Source organism: Syngnathus leptorhynchus, chromosome 10 (genome assembly GCF_054491065.1).
Source record: "Syngnathus leptorhynchus isolate UIUO chromosome 10, UIUO_Slep, whole genome shotgun sequence".
NCBI classification, from domain to species: Eukaryota; Metazoa; Chordata; class Actinopteri; order Syngnathiformes; family Syngnathidae; genus Syngnathus; species Syngnathus leptorhynchus.
Genome location: NC_141204.1, coordinates 12,776,074 through 12,793,508, shown reverse-complemented (window position 1 = coordinate 12,793,508; position 17,435 = coordinate 12,776,074). Strand labels below are relative to the sequence as shown.

The window sequence follows — 17,435 nt, the reverse complement described above, 5'->3', positions numbered from 1 at the left end:
AACTCAGGTCAGGATGCAAAGGCCTTTGGAAAATGATCTGTGCCTTTACATTGCTGCTTCATCTCCACACTGACGCCATTCGCGTAAAAGCACAAACATCAAGAGCAATGGTCAAACGAGATTTATTTCAACGTTTAAAAAAAAAAAAAAAAGCTGCTGTTCGAGCCAAGATAAGAAGAATGCAGGTGGCATTATTGGGAGGCGGCGGTGGCAATGATTTCCTCAGTCCACTTCTCCAGAAAGTTGTGCAGGTTCCCATTGAACACGTCCATTCCTTTGTGTGACAAATGTACTCCATCGGGTTGGTAGAGGCCCGTGTTGGCCCCGCAGCGGATGTTGTCGTGGGTCAGAGACATGCCGCCCACCTCGGCAATAATGTTGTGGATCCGGTGGTTGACCGTGCTTCGGACTAGATTCACTTCGTGGGCGTCAGCTGAGTGACGCCAACCCCGACGAGGGAGGATTTGGGACCAAACCAGGACGCAGTGCGGGAAGGCAGTCCTCACGGAAACCAGGTCTCTCCTGACGGACGCCAGCAGATCACTGGGCATTTCCGTGTTCAAGTCATTGCCACCCAGGTGCATGATGACGACGTGGGGGTCGGGCCAGCTGACCTTGAGCTGCTGGAGCAGGGGCAGTAGCTGGGGCCAGGTCAAGCCCTGGATTCCCTTCCACCAGAGGACCACCTTGTCGGGGTCCATGCCCAGCTGCGCACCTACCTCCACTGATTTGGCCCGCGCCTCCGCCCAGTGCACCAGCGAATGGCCGCAAATCCAAACGTTGCGGGGCCCAAGGCCAACTGGTTTTCCTGCAGACATGGAGAAAAACTGATGCGTGACGCTCCTAAGCTGTTTAACATTGTGCATTAGCGCCTCTTATCAGATAGTGTTCACATCAAAAGGTAGCTAGTTAGCGACCTTCTCAGCATGTGTAAAGTCAAAGGTTGAAAAATGACAATAACCTACCTTGGCCTATTGAATTCATTTTGTAGCAGCAGATGAGCAAAAGCCCAGACAATCTGGAGAGGCTAAACTTCGCAGCAGGCTTAGTGTAAGACATTTTCATGTTAGTCTAGCTATCGTGGCTAGCTTGGCCCCAGAAGGCGCATCCTTAAACCAATCGCTTTTGTCAATAAGCTAAACATGACATTCTATACTGTACATGCACGCCACCACACACACGTCATGTTTCAGGTAAGTAGAAAAGCTCTTCAAGGAATTGGCTCTAAACCCGACTGAGACAACGTGGCTGATTTTAGCTGACAAACATGGATAAGACGATGTGCTAAATTGGCTGCTGTCAAACTTAAAATTTTCTCAGAATAGCAAAGATGTTGACTTTACTTACCCTGACTCTGAACCAAGACTTACCACAGTTGAAACAAAAGAGAACAGCCTTTGACAACAAGTTACAGTTAACAACTTGTTTCAACGTGCATGGCAGGCTGTCCAAAGTGACGTCTTGATGCAGAAATGTTTTCATGGGTGAAAGCTTTTGTCAACATGGCTTACCAAACGGCTCTTTATTTAACAAATAAGCCATGTTGATAAAAATGTGGCTCCAACAAAAATTGAAGTTTTTTTGTCGGGTAAACTTCACATTCTCAGGAGCTCTGTACCTAATGTCTTTGCTCTCATGCCACGCAATTTCAAGCCATATACTTGAAAGCTGTTGTTGCAAACCACTAACGCTGGAAACGCAACATTGATCGCAACGCAGACGAGTTGAGCAGCAAAACACTCACTGGTCAAAATTCCTGCACGTGAAGTAAAGATCCAGCAGGCAGTGAAAAGTTGACAAAAACATTGGACACGTGCAAAATATGATTCGCTTTTGGCAGCAGACATCTGTCTGTCTGTCCGTTTGTCTGTCTGTCTATCACCCACACTGCTCAAAAAAATTAAAGGAACACTTTGAAAACGCATCAGATTTCAATGGTGGAAAAAAAAAGTTGGATATCTATACTTATATAGACAGTTTAATGTCTCAGGAACAAAAGGATGCCACATCTTTTGATGGAAATAAAGGTTTTCAGCCTACAGAGGGCTCAGTATATAGACACCCCAAAAATCAAAGTGAAAAAATGATGTGGCAGGCTCTTCCATTTTGCCTAAATTCAATTTCTGCAATTCAAAACTCTTTTCAATATCTTGTGTAGCCCCCACATGCTTGTATGCATGCTTGACAACGTTGCGGCATGCTCCTAATGAGACGACGGATGGTGTCTTGTGGGATGTCCTCCCAGATCTGTCTAAAGGCATCAGTGAGCTCCTTCCTGCAAAGTCTAACGAGCAACCTGGCGGCGTCTGATGGACCGAAACATTATGTCCCAAAGGTGTTCTATCGGGTTTAGATCAGGTGATTGTGGGGGCCATTCAATTGTGTCAATTCCTTCATCATCCAGATACTGTCACCATACTCTTGCCACATGAGGCCGGGAATGTCGTGTATCTGGAGGAACCCAGGACCTACTGCACCAGCGTAAGGTCTGACCATGGGTGCAAGGATTTCATCCCGATACCTAATGGCAGTCAGACTGCCGTTCTCTAGCCAGTAGAGGTCTGTTCGTCCCTCCATGGAAATGCCTCCCCAAACCATCACTGACCCACCACCAAACCGGTCATGCTGCATGATGTTGCAGGCAGCATAGCGCTCTCCTTGGCTTCTCCAGACCCTTTCACGTCTATCACAGGTGCTCAGGGTAAACCTGCTCTGATCTGTGAAAAGTACAGTGGGCCAGTGGCGGACTTGCCAATTCTGGTGTTCTATGGCAAATGCAAATCGAGCTCCATGGTGCTGAGTAGTGAGCATAGGGCACACTACAGGACGTCGTGCCCTGAGGCCACCCTCGTGAAGTCTGTTTCTGACTGTTTGGGCAAAAACATTCACACCAGTAGCCTGCTGAAGGTCATTCTGTAGGGCTCGGGCAGTGCTCAACCTGTTCCTCCTTGCACAAAGCAGCAATATCGGTCCTGCTGATGGGATGAGGACCGTCTACGGCCCTGTGTAGCTCTCCTAGAGCCTGTCTCCTGGAATCTCCTCCATGCTCTGGAGATTGTACTGGGAGACACATCAAATCTTCTTGCAACAGCACGCATGGATGTGTCATCCTGGAGGAGTTGGACAATCTGCGCAACTTCCGGAGGGTTAAGAAATCGCCTCATGCTTCCAGTCGTGATAATGACTCTTGCTAAAGCCAACACTTGTGGAAAACCAATTAAAAAAGATCAAGAGGGAGGTTGAAATGGCCTCCACCTGCAAAACCAGTCCTGTTTTGGGGACCATCCCGTTGTTGCCCCTTTAGTGTACCTATTGTTAATTCCATCAACACCAATGCAGCTGAAAGTGATTAACAACCCCCTCTGCCACGTGCCTGAACAAAACCTTATCAGAAAAGTGTAATTGAATTACCCTGTTCCTTTAAATTTTTTTGAGCAGTCTGTCTGTCTGTCTGTCTGTCTGTCTGTCTGTCTGTCTGTCTGTCTGTCTGTCTGTCTGTCTGTCTGTCTGTCTGTCTGTCTGTCTGTCTATCTGTCTATCTATCTATCTATCTATCTATCTATCTATCTATCTATCTATCTATCTATCTATCTATCTATCTATCTATCTACCTACCTATCTATCTACCTATCTGACAGGGTTGACTTCCGGTCGGAGAGGGAGCTGGCGCTGAATGTTCGCCGCTTCTCCACCAGAGTTAGCTTAGTTTTAGTCGTTTTCTTTCTTAACTTTTTAAATCACTAAAGTTAGTATTTTAGCGTGTTTTTTGCTGCTTTTTGGCGGCCCTCTGCAGCTCCCTGCGTCTTTTGGCAGACAGCGGTGGCGGCAGCCTCCACTGCCAGCTGCTGGCTGCGAGCAGCTCGCGCGAGCGTATCCTGGGTGGCCTGGTTGGTGACACACTCTGCATGCTCGGCATGCTGCATCGGCGCCATGAGCCTCTCGCCCGAAGATCTAGTGCGGGAGCTGCGCAGGCACGTGCCCGAGCTGGAGGTCCCGTACAACGTGGACCCCCCCCCCCCCCCCAATCCGGCAGGCCATCGCCGACTCCTGGCCGATGGACTTTTGATGACTCCAAAGCCAAACGTAACTGGGCCTGGAAGCACGACTACGACCTGCCCAAGCTGGTGCAGACCATGCTCAACTTCCTCAGCGACGACACGCGCATGGCCTACGCCAACTAGCCACGTGGCACCTGAGCTAAGCTAACGCAGCTTTTTGTACATAGGTGTATAAGTTTTTTTATCTTGATGTGTTGTAATTGTGTATGTAAAGCGACTTTGAGTGTCTAGAAAAGCGCTATATAAACCGATGTATTATTATTATCTATCTATCTATCTATCTATCTATCTATCTATCTATCTATCTATCTATCTATCTATCTATCTATCTATCTATCTATCTATCTAGCAAGCTAGCAAGCTAGCTAGCTAGCTAGCTAGCTAGCTAGCTAATTAGCTAGCTAGCTAGTTTGTAAGCTACCTGGGCCAAGACTTAAGCAATGACTTGACATTGAAAAGATTTGCTGGCAAGGGGACCGCTACCAAGACATGGTAAGTTTGTGTGCCTTAGCAAGTGCTGCTCACTGCCGGTAGCAGTTTGACACAAGATGCGAGCAAAGGTTTATGAAGACATAGAAGTTACTTGGCGGAGACACTTGCAGTTAACTTTTTTCCTTGACATCTGTACTCAAACAGTAGCGTTCGCTAGCGTGCACTGCGAGGGACGAAAACCTTTGAAGCTCAGTATGATTCTCTGCTAAAGTTGAAATGAGACGATGGAACTCTTCCTTGTTTTTTAAGACGTCTCACCTTATGAAACATCTTTGAGAGCCAACAAGAGTCTGGTTCCCTGCATTCAACTTCAGTAGATGATCCTGAGTTGGATGGCTGACAACCGACATAGCCAAACATAATTACGTACCACGGTTTTTTTTTCCTTTCATGGTTGATGCATCTTCATGAAACCTACTGAAAGTCATAAAGACAGTTCCTCAGCACGACAATCGATATCAAATCAGGAGGACCAAGGCTGAGACTCACGTCAAGACAATGAAAATTGATACCTGGGGCAATCATGCCACCATTGCTTGGTTTCTGGTGGCCTTGCGCGTCCCTGGTCTGCTGTTCTTGCAAGTCTAACAGCTTCTGGTTGTACGAATCCAACTGCAACACAACAAAATACAGCAGCTGGAGCAGCTGGAGCAGGCAAATGCTGCAGCAGCAGACTATACCTTCTCTTTCTGCTTGCTTTTCACAACACCAACTTGCTCGAGTGAGCCAGCAGGACCAGAGGCCAACAGCAACTCAGATGGCAAACTGAACTGGACCGATTTGAGTGGTGTTGCTGCTGGTGTCGCAGCCAAAGACTTGACGCTCTTAATGATCTGCAGGCATTTTTCCACCATTGTGGAGACGTTGGACTGCTCCTTTGTGTCAGTCACCAATGGCGACATTCCTCGGGTGGCAGTTCCAGGGGGGTGCGGGTCCGAGGAGCAGAGGGCTGGAGCTACAGATGGCTTTGCGTCCCTGGAGGCCACCGTGAAAATAGGTTGTCCAGGTAGACATCGAGGAGGCGGTCCGGGAGGTGGTCCCGGGGGAAGACGGCCCGTGGCAGCAGGAGGAACTTTGGGAGAAATCTCCAGCGGCCAGTTGACTGGAGGGGACGGGTGGCGGTAGTGTGCAGGGGGGGCCCCAGCAGGTGGTCTGGGCGCAGATGAGGCGCTTCTCATTGTTTTGGTAAGATCTTGCAGCTCTTGAGCCCTTTTGAGCATCTCCAACTCTTGTTCATCGAAGAATTCTTCATACTTGGAAATACCTTCTTTTTTGCTAGAGGGCTCTGAACTGGATGATCTGGTGGGGCATGGGGAAGGGACAGTGTCCGCCTGCAGCGTTGAGGCTCCATGTCTCGAGGCTCCGTGTCTCAAGGCTTCTTCCCATGGTGTTGAAGTCCCCTCTCTCTTGGCCGGCGAGGCATGGCTGGCCAACTGCGACATGTCCTCGGTGGTCAACTTCAGGCCAATCGTACGCAGCAAAGTCTGGATCTGGCGATAGGGGGCAGTCTTGGCCACCTGAGCAGTCCTTTCCACAGATGCTGATTTCTTCTCATCGTGCATAGCCACACAGGTGCTAGAAGATTCTCGAGCCAGACCAATAATCCAAGAGAAGTCTTTGCCATCTTGAAGCGCCCGTTCATGTGGCAGAAGTTCCTCGATGACAGGAACCGGTTCTGCTCTTATTTCAGGATTTTCCTTCTTCTGAAGCATATCAAGAAAGCGATCGAGTGGGGGCTTCACCGTATTTGCGCAGGCTGGTGAGGGGCTTTTGGACAGCGGTTGTGTGGGAGAGGATGGTCTGAAGGACGTTTGAAGAGATGACGAAACAAACGGCGATGAGGGCGCACATGAGACAGAGGCAGACGACGGCGCACAATCTTCTGGACCCTGGCACGGTGCACACGAGACAGAGGCCGGCGACGGCGCACAATATTCTGGAGCCTGGCACTTTGACTGGGGACTGTTATGCGGTTGGTCCGCACATTTCAGGTCACGGTACGGATCATCGTAGGGCTCATCGTAAACGCCGTAGAAATCCATGTAACGCTGGCCAACGAAGGAAGGGCTCTCATACGAACCTTTAGCATAGCTGTCGTACGCTCGCTCACTGTACAGAGGACTGGCAAAAGCGCTAGCATAGCCATCAGTATAGCTATCAGTATAGCTATCAGCATAGCGCTCGCCTGAGTCCGGGTATGGCCAGCCGGTGTAAGGCTCGTCGTACGTTGGTGGAAGACGGCGGGGATACTCTGGCTCCTCTTGCGGTTTCTTCAAAATGGAGCGGACAGGTCTTAACTGCGCCAAAGGGTTGGAGATGCGACCGTGGTCGTAGTCGATGCACGTTCGTTGTCGGGGCTCCGGGCCCTGGAGAGCCATCAGCGACTTCTTGAAGGCAATCATATCATTGAGCTCCTCCAGTTCTCGTTTCTTTCTTGCCAACTCGTCATCCACCGGTCCTGCACGAGCCCTGGGAGGAGGACTGCGCTCCCTCCTCCTCTTGTGCCAATGGTCGTGCTCCCCACTGACTTTGCTCCTTCTCGCTCCAGATCTTTCCCTGCTAGCGCTCCTGCTACGACTTCTGGTAGGCCTCTGGTGACGTTCCCGACTGGCGCTTCGTCTATGCCGGCTGCTTTTTTGCTTGCGTTCCAGACTCGTGCTGCGTCTTCTTTTGATTTGTCGTCCAAACTTGTCTTTGGGCGGACTTTGACTCGACCTCTGGGTCACCATCCACTTGTCCTGAGCTCGCAATTGTTTCACCACTGTCTTCAGCCTGTCGCTGCTCAGTGCCTCCTTCCTTTAAGGGAAGACAAAATGATGCAATGGTTCAACACATTCAATGGGGCGGGATCAAATGTCTTACTTGGAGTCATCTGAGGCGTTTGCCAGCTTGATGCTCATCTGAGGAGTAGAAGGAAGCGTTAACATGACTAGGAAAACGCATTGGGCATTGACTGCATGCTTAGTTGGACGTGAGATGCGCTCTGTCCATGCTCTTTAGTTTGTAATTGTCCTGTTTAAGAAGCACAGTGTCAGTGCTGGGCCCCTGCTCTGCTTGGATAGTTGTCATCACTGCAAAGCAGCTCGTGTAAGGCCCGCTCTCGATACTTATGCAAAATGTTGGCTAATATGCGTTTGTTCCTGTGCCTTTTTACACAGCTGGACAGTGGATGATGGTGACTGTGATGACAGGACATGACACATTTGCCTTGATCTATACAGTCAGCCACCATGAGAACCACCCTCTTTGCAGCTGGCTCACAAATGCCGTAATTTTCGGACTATAAGTCGCTCCGGAGTATAAGTCGCACTAGCCATAAAATGCACAAAAAAGTGAGAAAAACATATATGTCGCACCGGAGTATAAATCGCACTTTTGGGGCATATTTATTTGTCAAAATCCGACACCAAGAACAGACATGAACGAGCAACAACAGGCTAAACAATAGGTATGCTAACGTGACAAACACAAACGAAGAGCTGAGAACTGGCCTGGTGTAAAATTCAGTTATTCTAAAAACTATTACATAAATAACACGTTTATAAAACCATCTGTGTCACTCCAATTCATTAAATCAATTGATCGTCCTTTTTGTAAACAATGCCGCGTACGCGCGCCGTCAGACTCGTCGTGATTTGCATTTCTAATTATTCCACAGACCCATATAACGATATATAAAGTATATTTCAAATAACTATCATATTACAACAATATTATCAAACCATCTGTGTCACACCAAATCATTAAATCCATCTATCAAATTCCACGTCCTTTGTCAACAAAGCCGCGCGTGCGCCCTGACGTCAGCTTTGTCGTTATTCCACAGATCTAGTATATCTATATTGTAGCGTTAACAAAGTACAAGCAAAGACGTGGGTTTGGTAAACGGCTCTTTATTTAACAAAACAAGAGTTCAACGAGGCAACAACTAGTGAACTTCCAGCCATGGGGGTGGAAGAGAGCTCTATAGAATAGGACCGGGCGTGCGTAAAAGTCATGTCCGAGCCCCATCCACCGTCCCCGGACAGCCACCCGGCCGAGCGCCGGCCCCCGACTTCCATCCACGGAGGTGAAAGAAAGCTTCGTAAAGTATGACCGGGCGTGCGTAAAAGCCATGTCCGAGCCCCATCCACCGTCCCCGGACAGCCACCTGGCCGAGCGCCAGCCCCCGACTTCCATCCACGGAAGTGAAAGAGAGCTCGAGAAGGACCGGGCATGCGTAAAAGCCATAATGGTTTTTCAAACCTTCTGTGTCACACCAAATCATTAAATCCTTCAAACTCTTCGTCCTCCGTGTCACTTACAAGCAAAGCTGCTAATGATGCCAGTAGTATGTGGGGCCCTTCGTCATCTTCGTCATCCCGTGATCGAACCTTTGTCCTTTATGTAAACAACTGCCGCGCTGCTGACGTCACTTGAAATTCAAATTACAGCAATTCTTTTCTACATCATGGTTTGTTTCTCGCGGGTTCTCTCTTTTTTATTTTTTTATTTTGAAAATTTACAAAAAAATCACATATAAGTCGCTCTTCTGTATAAATCACCCCCCCACCCAAACTAAGAAAAAAAACGCGACTTATAGTCCCAAATTACGGTACCTTGCCTAACAAAACAAACCATAAAAAAAACGGGCCATAACCTTTTTGCTTGGCATCATAAAGTTTTTGCTTGGTATCATATATAAAGGTTGGTAAAGGCATTTGGGGGCGGCGATGAGGCACAGAGGTTGACTTTCCAAAGAGCACGCTCACCTTCCCTTTGCTTACGATGGCGGCGCCCAGTTTTCTGGCCGGTAGGAAAACACTCTCGGCGCAGTGTTTGATCCTGATAGCCTGGTGGCCGCCCGCCGCATTGTCATGCTGAAGCAAAAAGCACACATGAGCACCGCCGAGTGAGGGCTGGGCCTCGAGACCAGCCTAAACTTGACTTACCGGGACCACGCTAAACTCCACCTTCTCGTTCAGCTGCAATTTCCTTTTTCCGATGACTTCCGACAAGGAGAAGAAGAGTTGTGGGTTCTGCGTGCACTTGATGAGGCCTTGCTCCTCTGAGAACTCGATGACGATGCCCTGCAAAGGCGCGCAAGCGTCAAGCGCCACCAGCCCTCACCACCAATTGAGGAAAACAGCTTACGTGTCGCCGTTGCTCCGTGGACTCTTCAAAGGTGGCGGGAAGGATTTCCACCAAAGTGGCTCGCTCTTCTTTGGTTTCCCGATTGATGGCCACGTTGAAGCGCACCTGCAAACAGTGACCATCAGCACGGCACAGCATTGTGCTTTTCCTGTGTTTTGCTCGTCGACTCATCGCTATCAGACGTCGCCGTGAGTCCACTCACGGAATGGAGCCAATGTACATTGCTCAAAAAAAATTAAAGGAACAGTTTTTTTTTTTATCAGGGTATGGCATAAATTCAATTACACTTTTCTGATAAGGTTTTGGTCAGGCACATGGCAGAGGGGGTTGTTAATCACTTTCAGCTGCATTGGTGTTGATGGAATTAACAACAGGTACACTAGAGGGGCAACAATGAGATGGTCCCCAAAACAAGACTGGTTTTGAAGGTGGAGGCCATTTCACGCTCCTCCCTCTTGATCTTTTTTAACTGTTATTCCACAAGTGTTGGCTTTAGCAAGAGTCATTATCACAACTGGAAGCATGAGGCGATTTCTTAACCCTCCTGAAGTTGCGCAGATTGTCCAACTTTTCCAGGACGACACATCCATGCGTGCTGTTGCAAGAAGATTTGATGTGTCTCCCAGTACAATCTCCAGAGCATGGAGGAGATTCCAGGAGACAGGCAGTTACGCTAGGAGAGCTGCACATGGCCGTAGACGGTCCTCATCCCATCAGCAGGACCGATATCTGCTGCTTTGTGCAAGGAGGAACAGGTTGAGCACTGCCCGAGCACTACAGAATGATCTTCAGCAAGCTACTGGTGTGAATGTTTTTGCCTAAAAAGGCAAACAGACTTCACGAGGGTGGCCTCAGGGCACGACGTCCTGTAGTGTGCCCTATGCTCACTACTCAGCACCGTGGAGCTCGATTGAAATTTGCCATAGAACACCAGAATTGGCAAGTCCGCCACTGGCCCACTGTGCTTTTCACAGATGAGAGCAGGTTTACCCTGAGCACCTGTGATAGACGTGAAAGGGTCTGGAGAAGCCAAGGAGAGCGCTATGCTGCCTGCAACATCATGCAGCATGACCGGTTCGGTGGTGGGTCTGGGGAGGCATTTCCATGGAGGGACGAACAGACCTCTACAGGCTAGAGAACGGCAGTCTGACTGCCATTAGATATCGGGATGAAATCCTATGCTGGTGCAGTAGGTCCTGGGTTCCTCCTGATCCACGACATTCCCGGCCTCATGTGGCAAGAGTATGCAGACAGTATCTGGACGATGAAGGAATTGACACAATTGAATGGCCCTCACAATCACCTGATCTAAACCCGATAGAACACCTTTGGGACATAATGTTTCGGTCCATCAGACGCCGCCAGGTTGCTCGTTAGAGTTTGCAGGAGCTCACTGATGCCCTTAGACAGATCTGGGAGGACATCCCACAAGACACCATCCGTCGTCTCATTAGGAGCATGCCGCGACGTTGTCAAGCATGCATACAAGCCTGTGGGGGCTACACAAGATATTGAAAAGAGTTTTGAATTGCAGAAATTGAATTTAGGCAAAATGGACGAGCCTGCCACATCATTTTTTCACTTTGATACTCTATATACTGAGCCCTCTGTAGGCTGAAAACCTTTATTTCCATCAAAAGATGTGGCATCCTTTTGTTCCTGAGACATTAAACTGTCCATATCAGTATAAATATCCAACTTTTTTCACCATTGAAATCTGATGTGTTTTCAAAGTGTTCCTTTAATTTTTTTGACTGTGTATATGGCGCTGTACAGCACTTGTGGCCACCACCGTGGTTGGCTTCCACCTGAATTTAAAGGAAATGTAAAGACAATACTGATGGTGCCTGACATTTGGAGCACCTGAAATTGAGTGCCTTACATTTTTTTGTTGAGTAAAATGGAAACGACACTGTGCAGAGTGGCATTCATACTATCAAAGTCAAAAGAATGACTTGAAGAGCACTGTGCCAAGGACATTTCAAGCAGATCCTTTTTTTGTTTTGCGTTTCGTGTCGTCAATTCAAACCAATGGCGGGCGGTGATTGATAGTCCATTTGACGAGTGACGGCAGGCCTCGCGTGCGCCTGTCAAAAGTGCGCCCACCTTCGTGACAAGTGTTTGGGCGCCTTTGTGTGTGCAGGAGCGCTTTCCTGCTCACCTTGTCTCCAGTCAACATGGTGGCACCAGTGAGGAGGTCACCGGGCCCAAAAGGAAGCTGCTTCTGGCGACCCTCCACGGTCATCACAAGCCGCCCGACCTCCTCTTGTGTCTTTCCCTGGCCATCCACTTTTTGTTTGGGGTCCGTTTGCTCCTGCTTGATCTTCACGTCTTCCTCTGCAATTGTTCCCTGCAAGACAGCACGGGGCTGGGCGCATTCCCTAAGCATTTGGGCTGGCCCATATGGCCACGAACTTCAAGCTCTTCAGCTCGCCTGTATTTCGCCCTTTGCTTACAAAAGGACTCAAAGGAATCTTTGGAGAAGTGAAAGTCCTCGCGACAATTGCTTACGATGCCTTACGGTGGCTTATGATGCTTACGGTGCCTTAGGATAGCTTACGATGGGTTACGATTACTCAACTAATGCCCCCCACCTGCACGAATAAAAGTGAGAAGCAGAAGCGCTCATACCAACTTGTCCTGGGACTTCTGCTTGATTTTTGTTTCCTCCGCTTTGCTTTTCTCCTGAGAGATAGCAATGCACATCATTGTCCTCATCCTTGTTCTTAGTAGCCAACAATGACGTTTTCACCTGCTCGTCTGGGATCTCCTTTTCCATGCGCTGTCTTCTGGCCGCTTTAAGGACAGTACCGTCGAAGCGTTCCTTGCTGATTTCCAGCTGACTGTCAGAAATGGGCACGTCGAAGCCCAGCAGCGTCCACTGTGGCAAGCGGGCGGACGCAGCATCAAAAAGCAGAAAGCTGGCGGCCAACGGAGACTCTCGAGGGAACACGCGACAAAACTCACCTTGTCCTTGGCGGCAGCAAGTCCCGCAGACGCCGCCTTCTTCCATCTCTTGTCTTTTGACTCCTTCTCCTCTTTCTTTTTCTTCTTGTCTTCCTCTTGCCATCTCTTCTCCGTCTCAATTCGGTCCTCCACCATCTTGGTCCGACGGAGTCTGATGGCCCTCTTTTCGTCCTCAACCTTTGCAGGTACAACGCCATCAGGGTCCGTTTGTAATCTATAAGAGTCATTCATGACGGGACTAACCTGGGTTAGGGTGAACTCAACCTCTTTGTTGACGTCTTGGGCATCAAACTCTGTGTCACTGAAGTTCTCACAGAGGTTGAAGGGCAAATCTCCATGCTCCTCACAAGTCAGGATGCCCTCAGACCCAGCCAGGCTTTTGATGACGCCCTGGAGCGGCAGCGCACAGTCCAAAGTGCTGTGTGCACGCGTGTGTGTGTGTGAGCATGCATGAGTGTGTGTGTGAGCGTGCGTGTGAGCGTGCGTGTACGTGCAGACACAACGTCAGCAGACCCCCCTACCAGTTTTCGCTTCTCCTTGGTGTGGACAAAGGTGAAGGGTGTCTTGGGACGAATGTTGGTGGCACGCTTCTTCTGGGTCCTGGTGTCCACCAGCAGGCTGAGGAGCACGCGGTCGTTCTTCAGCAGCGTGACACCACAGTCCCGTTGGTCAAAGGTCACGTTGGTGTGGAGGGGTCCGATGTTGGCAAAGATCTGCCCTGGGTAGCCCTGCTTAGCAGCCTGCGCGCCAAACAAACTTAAAACCGAGGGTTCCCGAGACATCAAGCGAAGGACAGGCGCTCACCGTGGCCTTGATGATGGGCTGGCTGACCACGCCCTCGTACAGTTCGGGGTCCAGCCACATATTGGCCGGCAGCAGCTTGACCTTTGCTGGCGGCGCCGTCTTTGAGGTGGAGCTGCAGAAGGTCAGCAGGAGAGGCTCCTTCACCCGCTGGATCCGGATTGCCCGCTGGCCCGCTCGCAGCTGATGATGGATGGGAGGACAGACAGACAGGACATTTGGGACTTGGTCCCGGTTCCCAACCTCATCAAGGTCTTACCTTGTAGAGTGTGAACTCCACTTGTTCGTCCACGTCTTCGGCGGTAAAGTCCACGTCACTTAAGTTCTCCTTGAGGTCAAAGGGAAGCTCGCCATGCGCATCAGACTTGATCACGCCTTCGGTGTCACCCACGCTGACGATGGTGCCCTGCGAAACGCCACGACACAAAGGGTGAGCAGAGGATGGGAGGGAGGCGCAAAATGCCAGCGCCGTCCAACATGAATTGACCAGAATCCAACGCAGACGCATCCGAGTTCAACACCTCGACGGGGAGCTGAACGCAGACCAATTGAAAGGATTGGAGTCAAGAGGGCTTCCATTGGCACAGCATTACCGTTTTACGGGTCTCAGCTGTAAACCGGAAGGTTTCAGGGATCTTGGGTCGGATGTTGGTGGCGCGCCTCTTTTCGGTGACTATGTCACTCAACAAGTTGATGAGAACTTGATCGTTCTTGAGCAAAGTTACGGTGCTGTCCTTCCTGTCGAAGGGCAGGTTGAGCCTCACCGGTAGAATGTCCACGTGCACCTGTCCGAGCAACTGCCGCTCGCCAGCCTGCGGGAAGACAAGAGGTGGGCAACGGGAAGGGGAGGCTGCCACCTTTGTCTCTGCGGGCTGGCTGGACAGAGCTCACCTGTGCCTCCACGATGGGCTGGCTGACCACACCTTCATAGATGTCCTGGTCCACGTTCTCCGTGCCCCCAGGTGCCACTTTCACATCCGTGGCGATCTGGGCGTTCTGGCAGCAACGTACAGCACGATCACAATTGGGCTGTCGCCGGCGTCTTAGCCAACAATGAGCGTGATGCCCGTGCGTCACACCTTCACGATGCAGGCGGTGAAATGCACGCGCACGCCGGGCTTCATGGCTTTTGGGTTCCCGAAGAAGACGCCAAAGTCAAAGGTGAACTTTTCCATGTCTTCTCGCTCGATGTGGCCAAATGTGGGCTGAGGACGCAAAGAATGCCAACAAAATTAATTCCAATCTTTGCATGTTTACCACGGCTCAGGTCCATATCTTCGACTTTTGCCAAAAGAGTTACTGTGCATCAGGTTAAAACGTGTCGTCATGACATGATTATAGAATAGAATAGAAAAAGGCATTGAACAGCAGGTACACAACGCCTCCACAAGCTGAAACACGGTAGTCTGATTCGTAACGCCTTTGTGCAATATCCAGCGGCATTTTGCCACTTGCCCATGACTGAAAATGACATCGCAGTTCTGGGCGGGCTCAGGTGGTGCTCAAACACTAACTTGATTGATTGATTGATTTCCTCATTTGTGCTCACTGTTAGACAAAGTGCCAGAAAGGCCGAGTCAGGCCAGGTCGAGCAGGACCTACCCCGATGAATGAGATGATGCCTGTCGATCGGCCTGCCGGAGGCCTGACAAGAGCAATCACATGGCTGGTCAAGTGGCCAATCACACGCCATCAGACGAGCGCGAGCAGCGTAGACCTACTTGTCAAATGATCGCTTTCCCAACAATCCCAAGACTTTGGCTGTCCCGCTGGCTTCTGCTGCCAGGGCAGAGTCGGCAGATGCCGTTTTGGAGGCGAGCGCTGTTTCCGGGACGGCGGAAGGCTCGTCAGGCGCCGGCTTACTTCCAGCCGTGGCACCATCCGTGGGTGGGGCCGAAATCAATGCTTTAATCTGAAGGACAAAATTCAGAGACGTCAACGCCGCCGCCCGGGGAGGGGGCCCGCTCACTCACCCACTGGGGCTGCTCCAGCGACGGATCGGTTGCCGCTCCCTGCTTGGGCATCTGCAACTGCAACAAAACAGAAACTTTGTTGGAAAAGATGGAAAGCATTAGTGTGCACTGTACAAATAAATCATTTCATTTTTGATAACTTATTTAGTCCAAAGAAGAAGGGAACACTTTGCCACTACATGGTCAGATAAGCAGGCTGCCTGCCATGCCAGACTCAAAAGGGTCTCAGGCAAAATGGTGACCTGGGTGAGTTGCGAGACAGAAGAAAAACAGGGAACCATCCAAGTATGCTTGACCTGGAATCATCCTCTATTCTTTCTTTGGAGCTGTTGGAGTCAGGAATCAAACCGCCAAACCTTTGAAGACCGGACGACCCACTGGACCAGCTGAACCACAGCCAACAACACACAGACAACTTTGTTTTCAACTAAACACAACATTGTTTTTATTTTACCCAAGTCACACTTATTATTGATTGGTTTATTTCATTATTTCCATTCATTCATTTTCTGTATCGCATTTCCTCACGAGGCAAACAAGCATTTACACTCACAATCACAACTGACACAATGGACAATCCGGAGTGGTCACTCGGCCTACTATGTGTGTCTTTGGAATGTGGGGGTAAACCGGACTTTCTTTGCAAAGGACATGAAGCAAAACAGGCAGAAATCAAAACTCACCCAGTCTTGGGGAGGGGGTCCGGGGAAGCCAAATGTAGGGATGCAGCCCTGAGGGGGGACCGTTTCACCCACATCCGGAAGCAGAGGCAGGCAGGGAGTGTGCACCGGGCCATACGGGTCCCAGCCCGGAGGAGGCATGTCGGGGTCCCAGTGAGGGGGAGGAATTGGATGAAGACCCCAGCCTGGTGACGGGGGTCGGCCGGTGTTCCATTCATCCAGCGGGGGCGGGACCCAACCTCCAGAAGGGGTTGGCCCCCAGCTTCCAGGAGGAGTGGGACCCCAGCCGTCGGGAGGAGGCAGGCCAGGTGGGCCGCAGCCCTCAGGAGGGGGCAGGCCGGGCGGGCCCCAGCCCTCAGGAGTCGGCAGACCCCAGCCCTCGGGAGGGGGCAGGCCCCAGCCTTCGGGAGGGGGTGGGCCTGGCTGGCACCAGCCTTCGGGTGGTCGTGGGCCGCAACTCACTGGCGTCGGGGGACCGCATCCTCTGGGAGGCGGAGGGCCCCAGGCTGAGGGCGGCAGCGGGACCCATCCTCCTGGAGGAGGGGGGCCCCATTCTTTGGGCGACGGCCAACAGCCCGGAGGTGGTGGTCCGTCTCGGTAGGGATTTCGTCTTCGACCCATCGCGTCACTGTTTTGTGCTAGAGAGCTAAACTAGGAGGCTTACGAGTTGAGGAAACTCATGAGGAAGTCATTACGTTCAGAAATCGACGTCCGTGTTGGTGGTTAATCCTCTCTTTTATTCTGCTGACTTAAATGAAAAAATGTTAGAAAGAACAAGGCGTCGCCAGTGAGTCATGCGTTGTCAGTTGGTGTTTCGTCATCTTCGGTATTCTTCTTCTTCCATGCGGCGGGCGAGCCTTCACACGTCAGCCTCTTTAGCGCCATCCAAAGTTCAGTTCGTGTTTCAATGTGACGTTTTCGTCTGTCAGGTCAAGGGACATTTCTTATGTACAGAACTCTTTCCCACTTCGATTTGTTGATAAAATTAGATTGTAATGTATGGAACGATTATCCTCGATGATGTAGAATTTAGTACACACTGCATACATAACAGCAAAAGCACACAGTGTTCTTTTGAACATCCTGAATTAAAGTGTTCAGTGCAGCGGGATACATAACTTGAAGATACGCTTTGGTGACTTTGTGAGTGAGAGACAGAAAAAAATTAAATGACTGAGCATGTGTGTGTGTGAACTTGCACGAGAAATTTATACGAGTGGCCAGTGGTGTAAGCATTTTATTGATTCTGAAATTTGACAAAGAACACAAAGGATGATCACCAAATGATTCCCGAGCGCGGCACCGCTGCTGCTCACTGCTCCCCTCTCCCC

The 17,435-nt window shown here is 50.2% G+C and overlaps 1 protein-coding gene across 7 annotated transcripts; it reads right to left on the bottom strand.

Annotated features, from left to right (window-relative positions):
- Positions 1 to 106: 106 nt before the first annotated feature.
- On the bottom strand, positions 107 to 16,964 carry LOC147050523 (uncharacterized). 7 transcript variants are annotated; one of them, XM_085921683.1, is made up of 22 exons: positions 16,108 to 16,963; positions 15,425 to 15,481; positions 15,173 to 15,363; positions 15,054 to 15,096; positions 14,531 to 14,656; positions 14,343 to 14,447; positions 14,045 to 14,263; positions 13,711 to 13,857; positions 13,455 to 13,634; positions 13,172 to 13,390; positions 12,894 to 13,040; positions 12,651 to 12,827; positions 12,436 to 12,564; positions 12,315 to 12,368; positions 11,845 to 12,033; positions 9,684 to 9,788; positions 9,482 to 9,619; positions 9,302 to 9,409; positions 7,413 to 7,450; positions 5,231 to 7,346; positions 5,063 to 5,162; positions 107 to 808 (listed from the first exon to the last, which is right to left on the bottom strand). In XM_085921683.1, the coding sequence occupies exons 1-22, from the start codon at positions 16,723 to 16,725 to the stop codon at positions 192 to 194; spliced, it is 5,823 nt and encodes a 1,940-aa protein (XP_085777809.1). In that variant the 5' UTR covers positions 16,726 to 16,963; the 3' UTR covers positions 107 to 191. The 7 variants fall into 7 exon arrangements, 6 of the variants coding, with proteins under 6 accessions (XP_085777809.1, XP_085777815.1, XP_085777810.1 ...); XM_085921689.1 differs by lacking the exon at positions 16,108 to 16,963 and adding an exon at positions 15,721 to 15,791; XM_085921685.1 differs by having other exon boundaries at positions 559 to 808; positions 5,040 to 5,162; positions 16,108 to 16,964.
- Between the last annotated feature and the right edge of the window lie 471 nt (positions 16,965 to 17,435).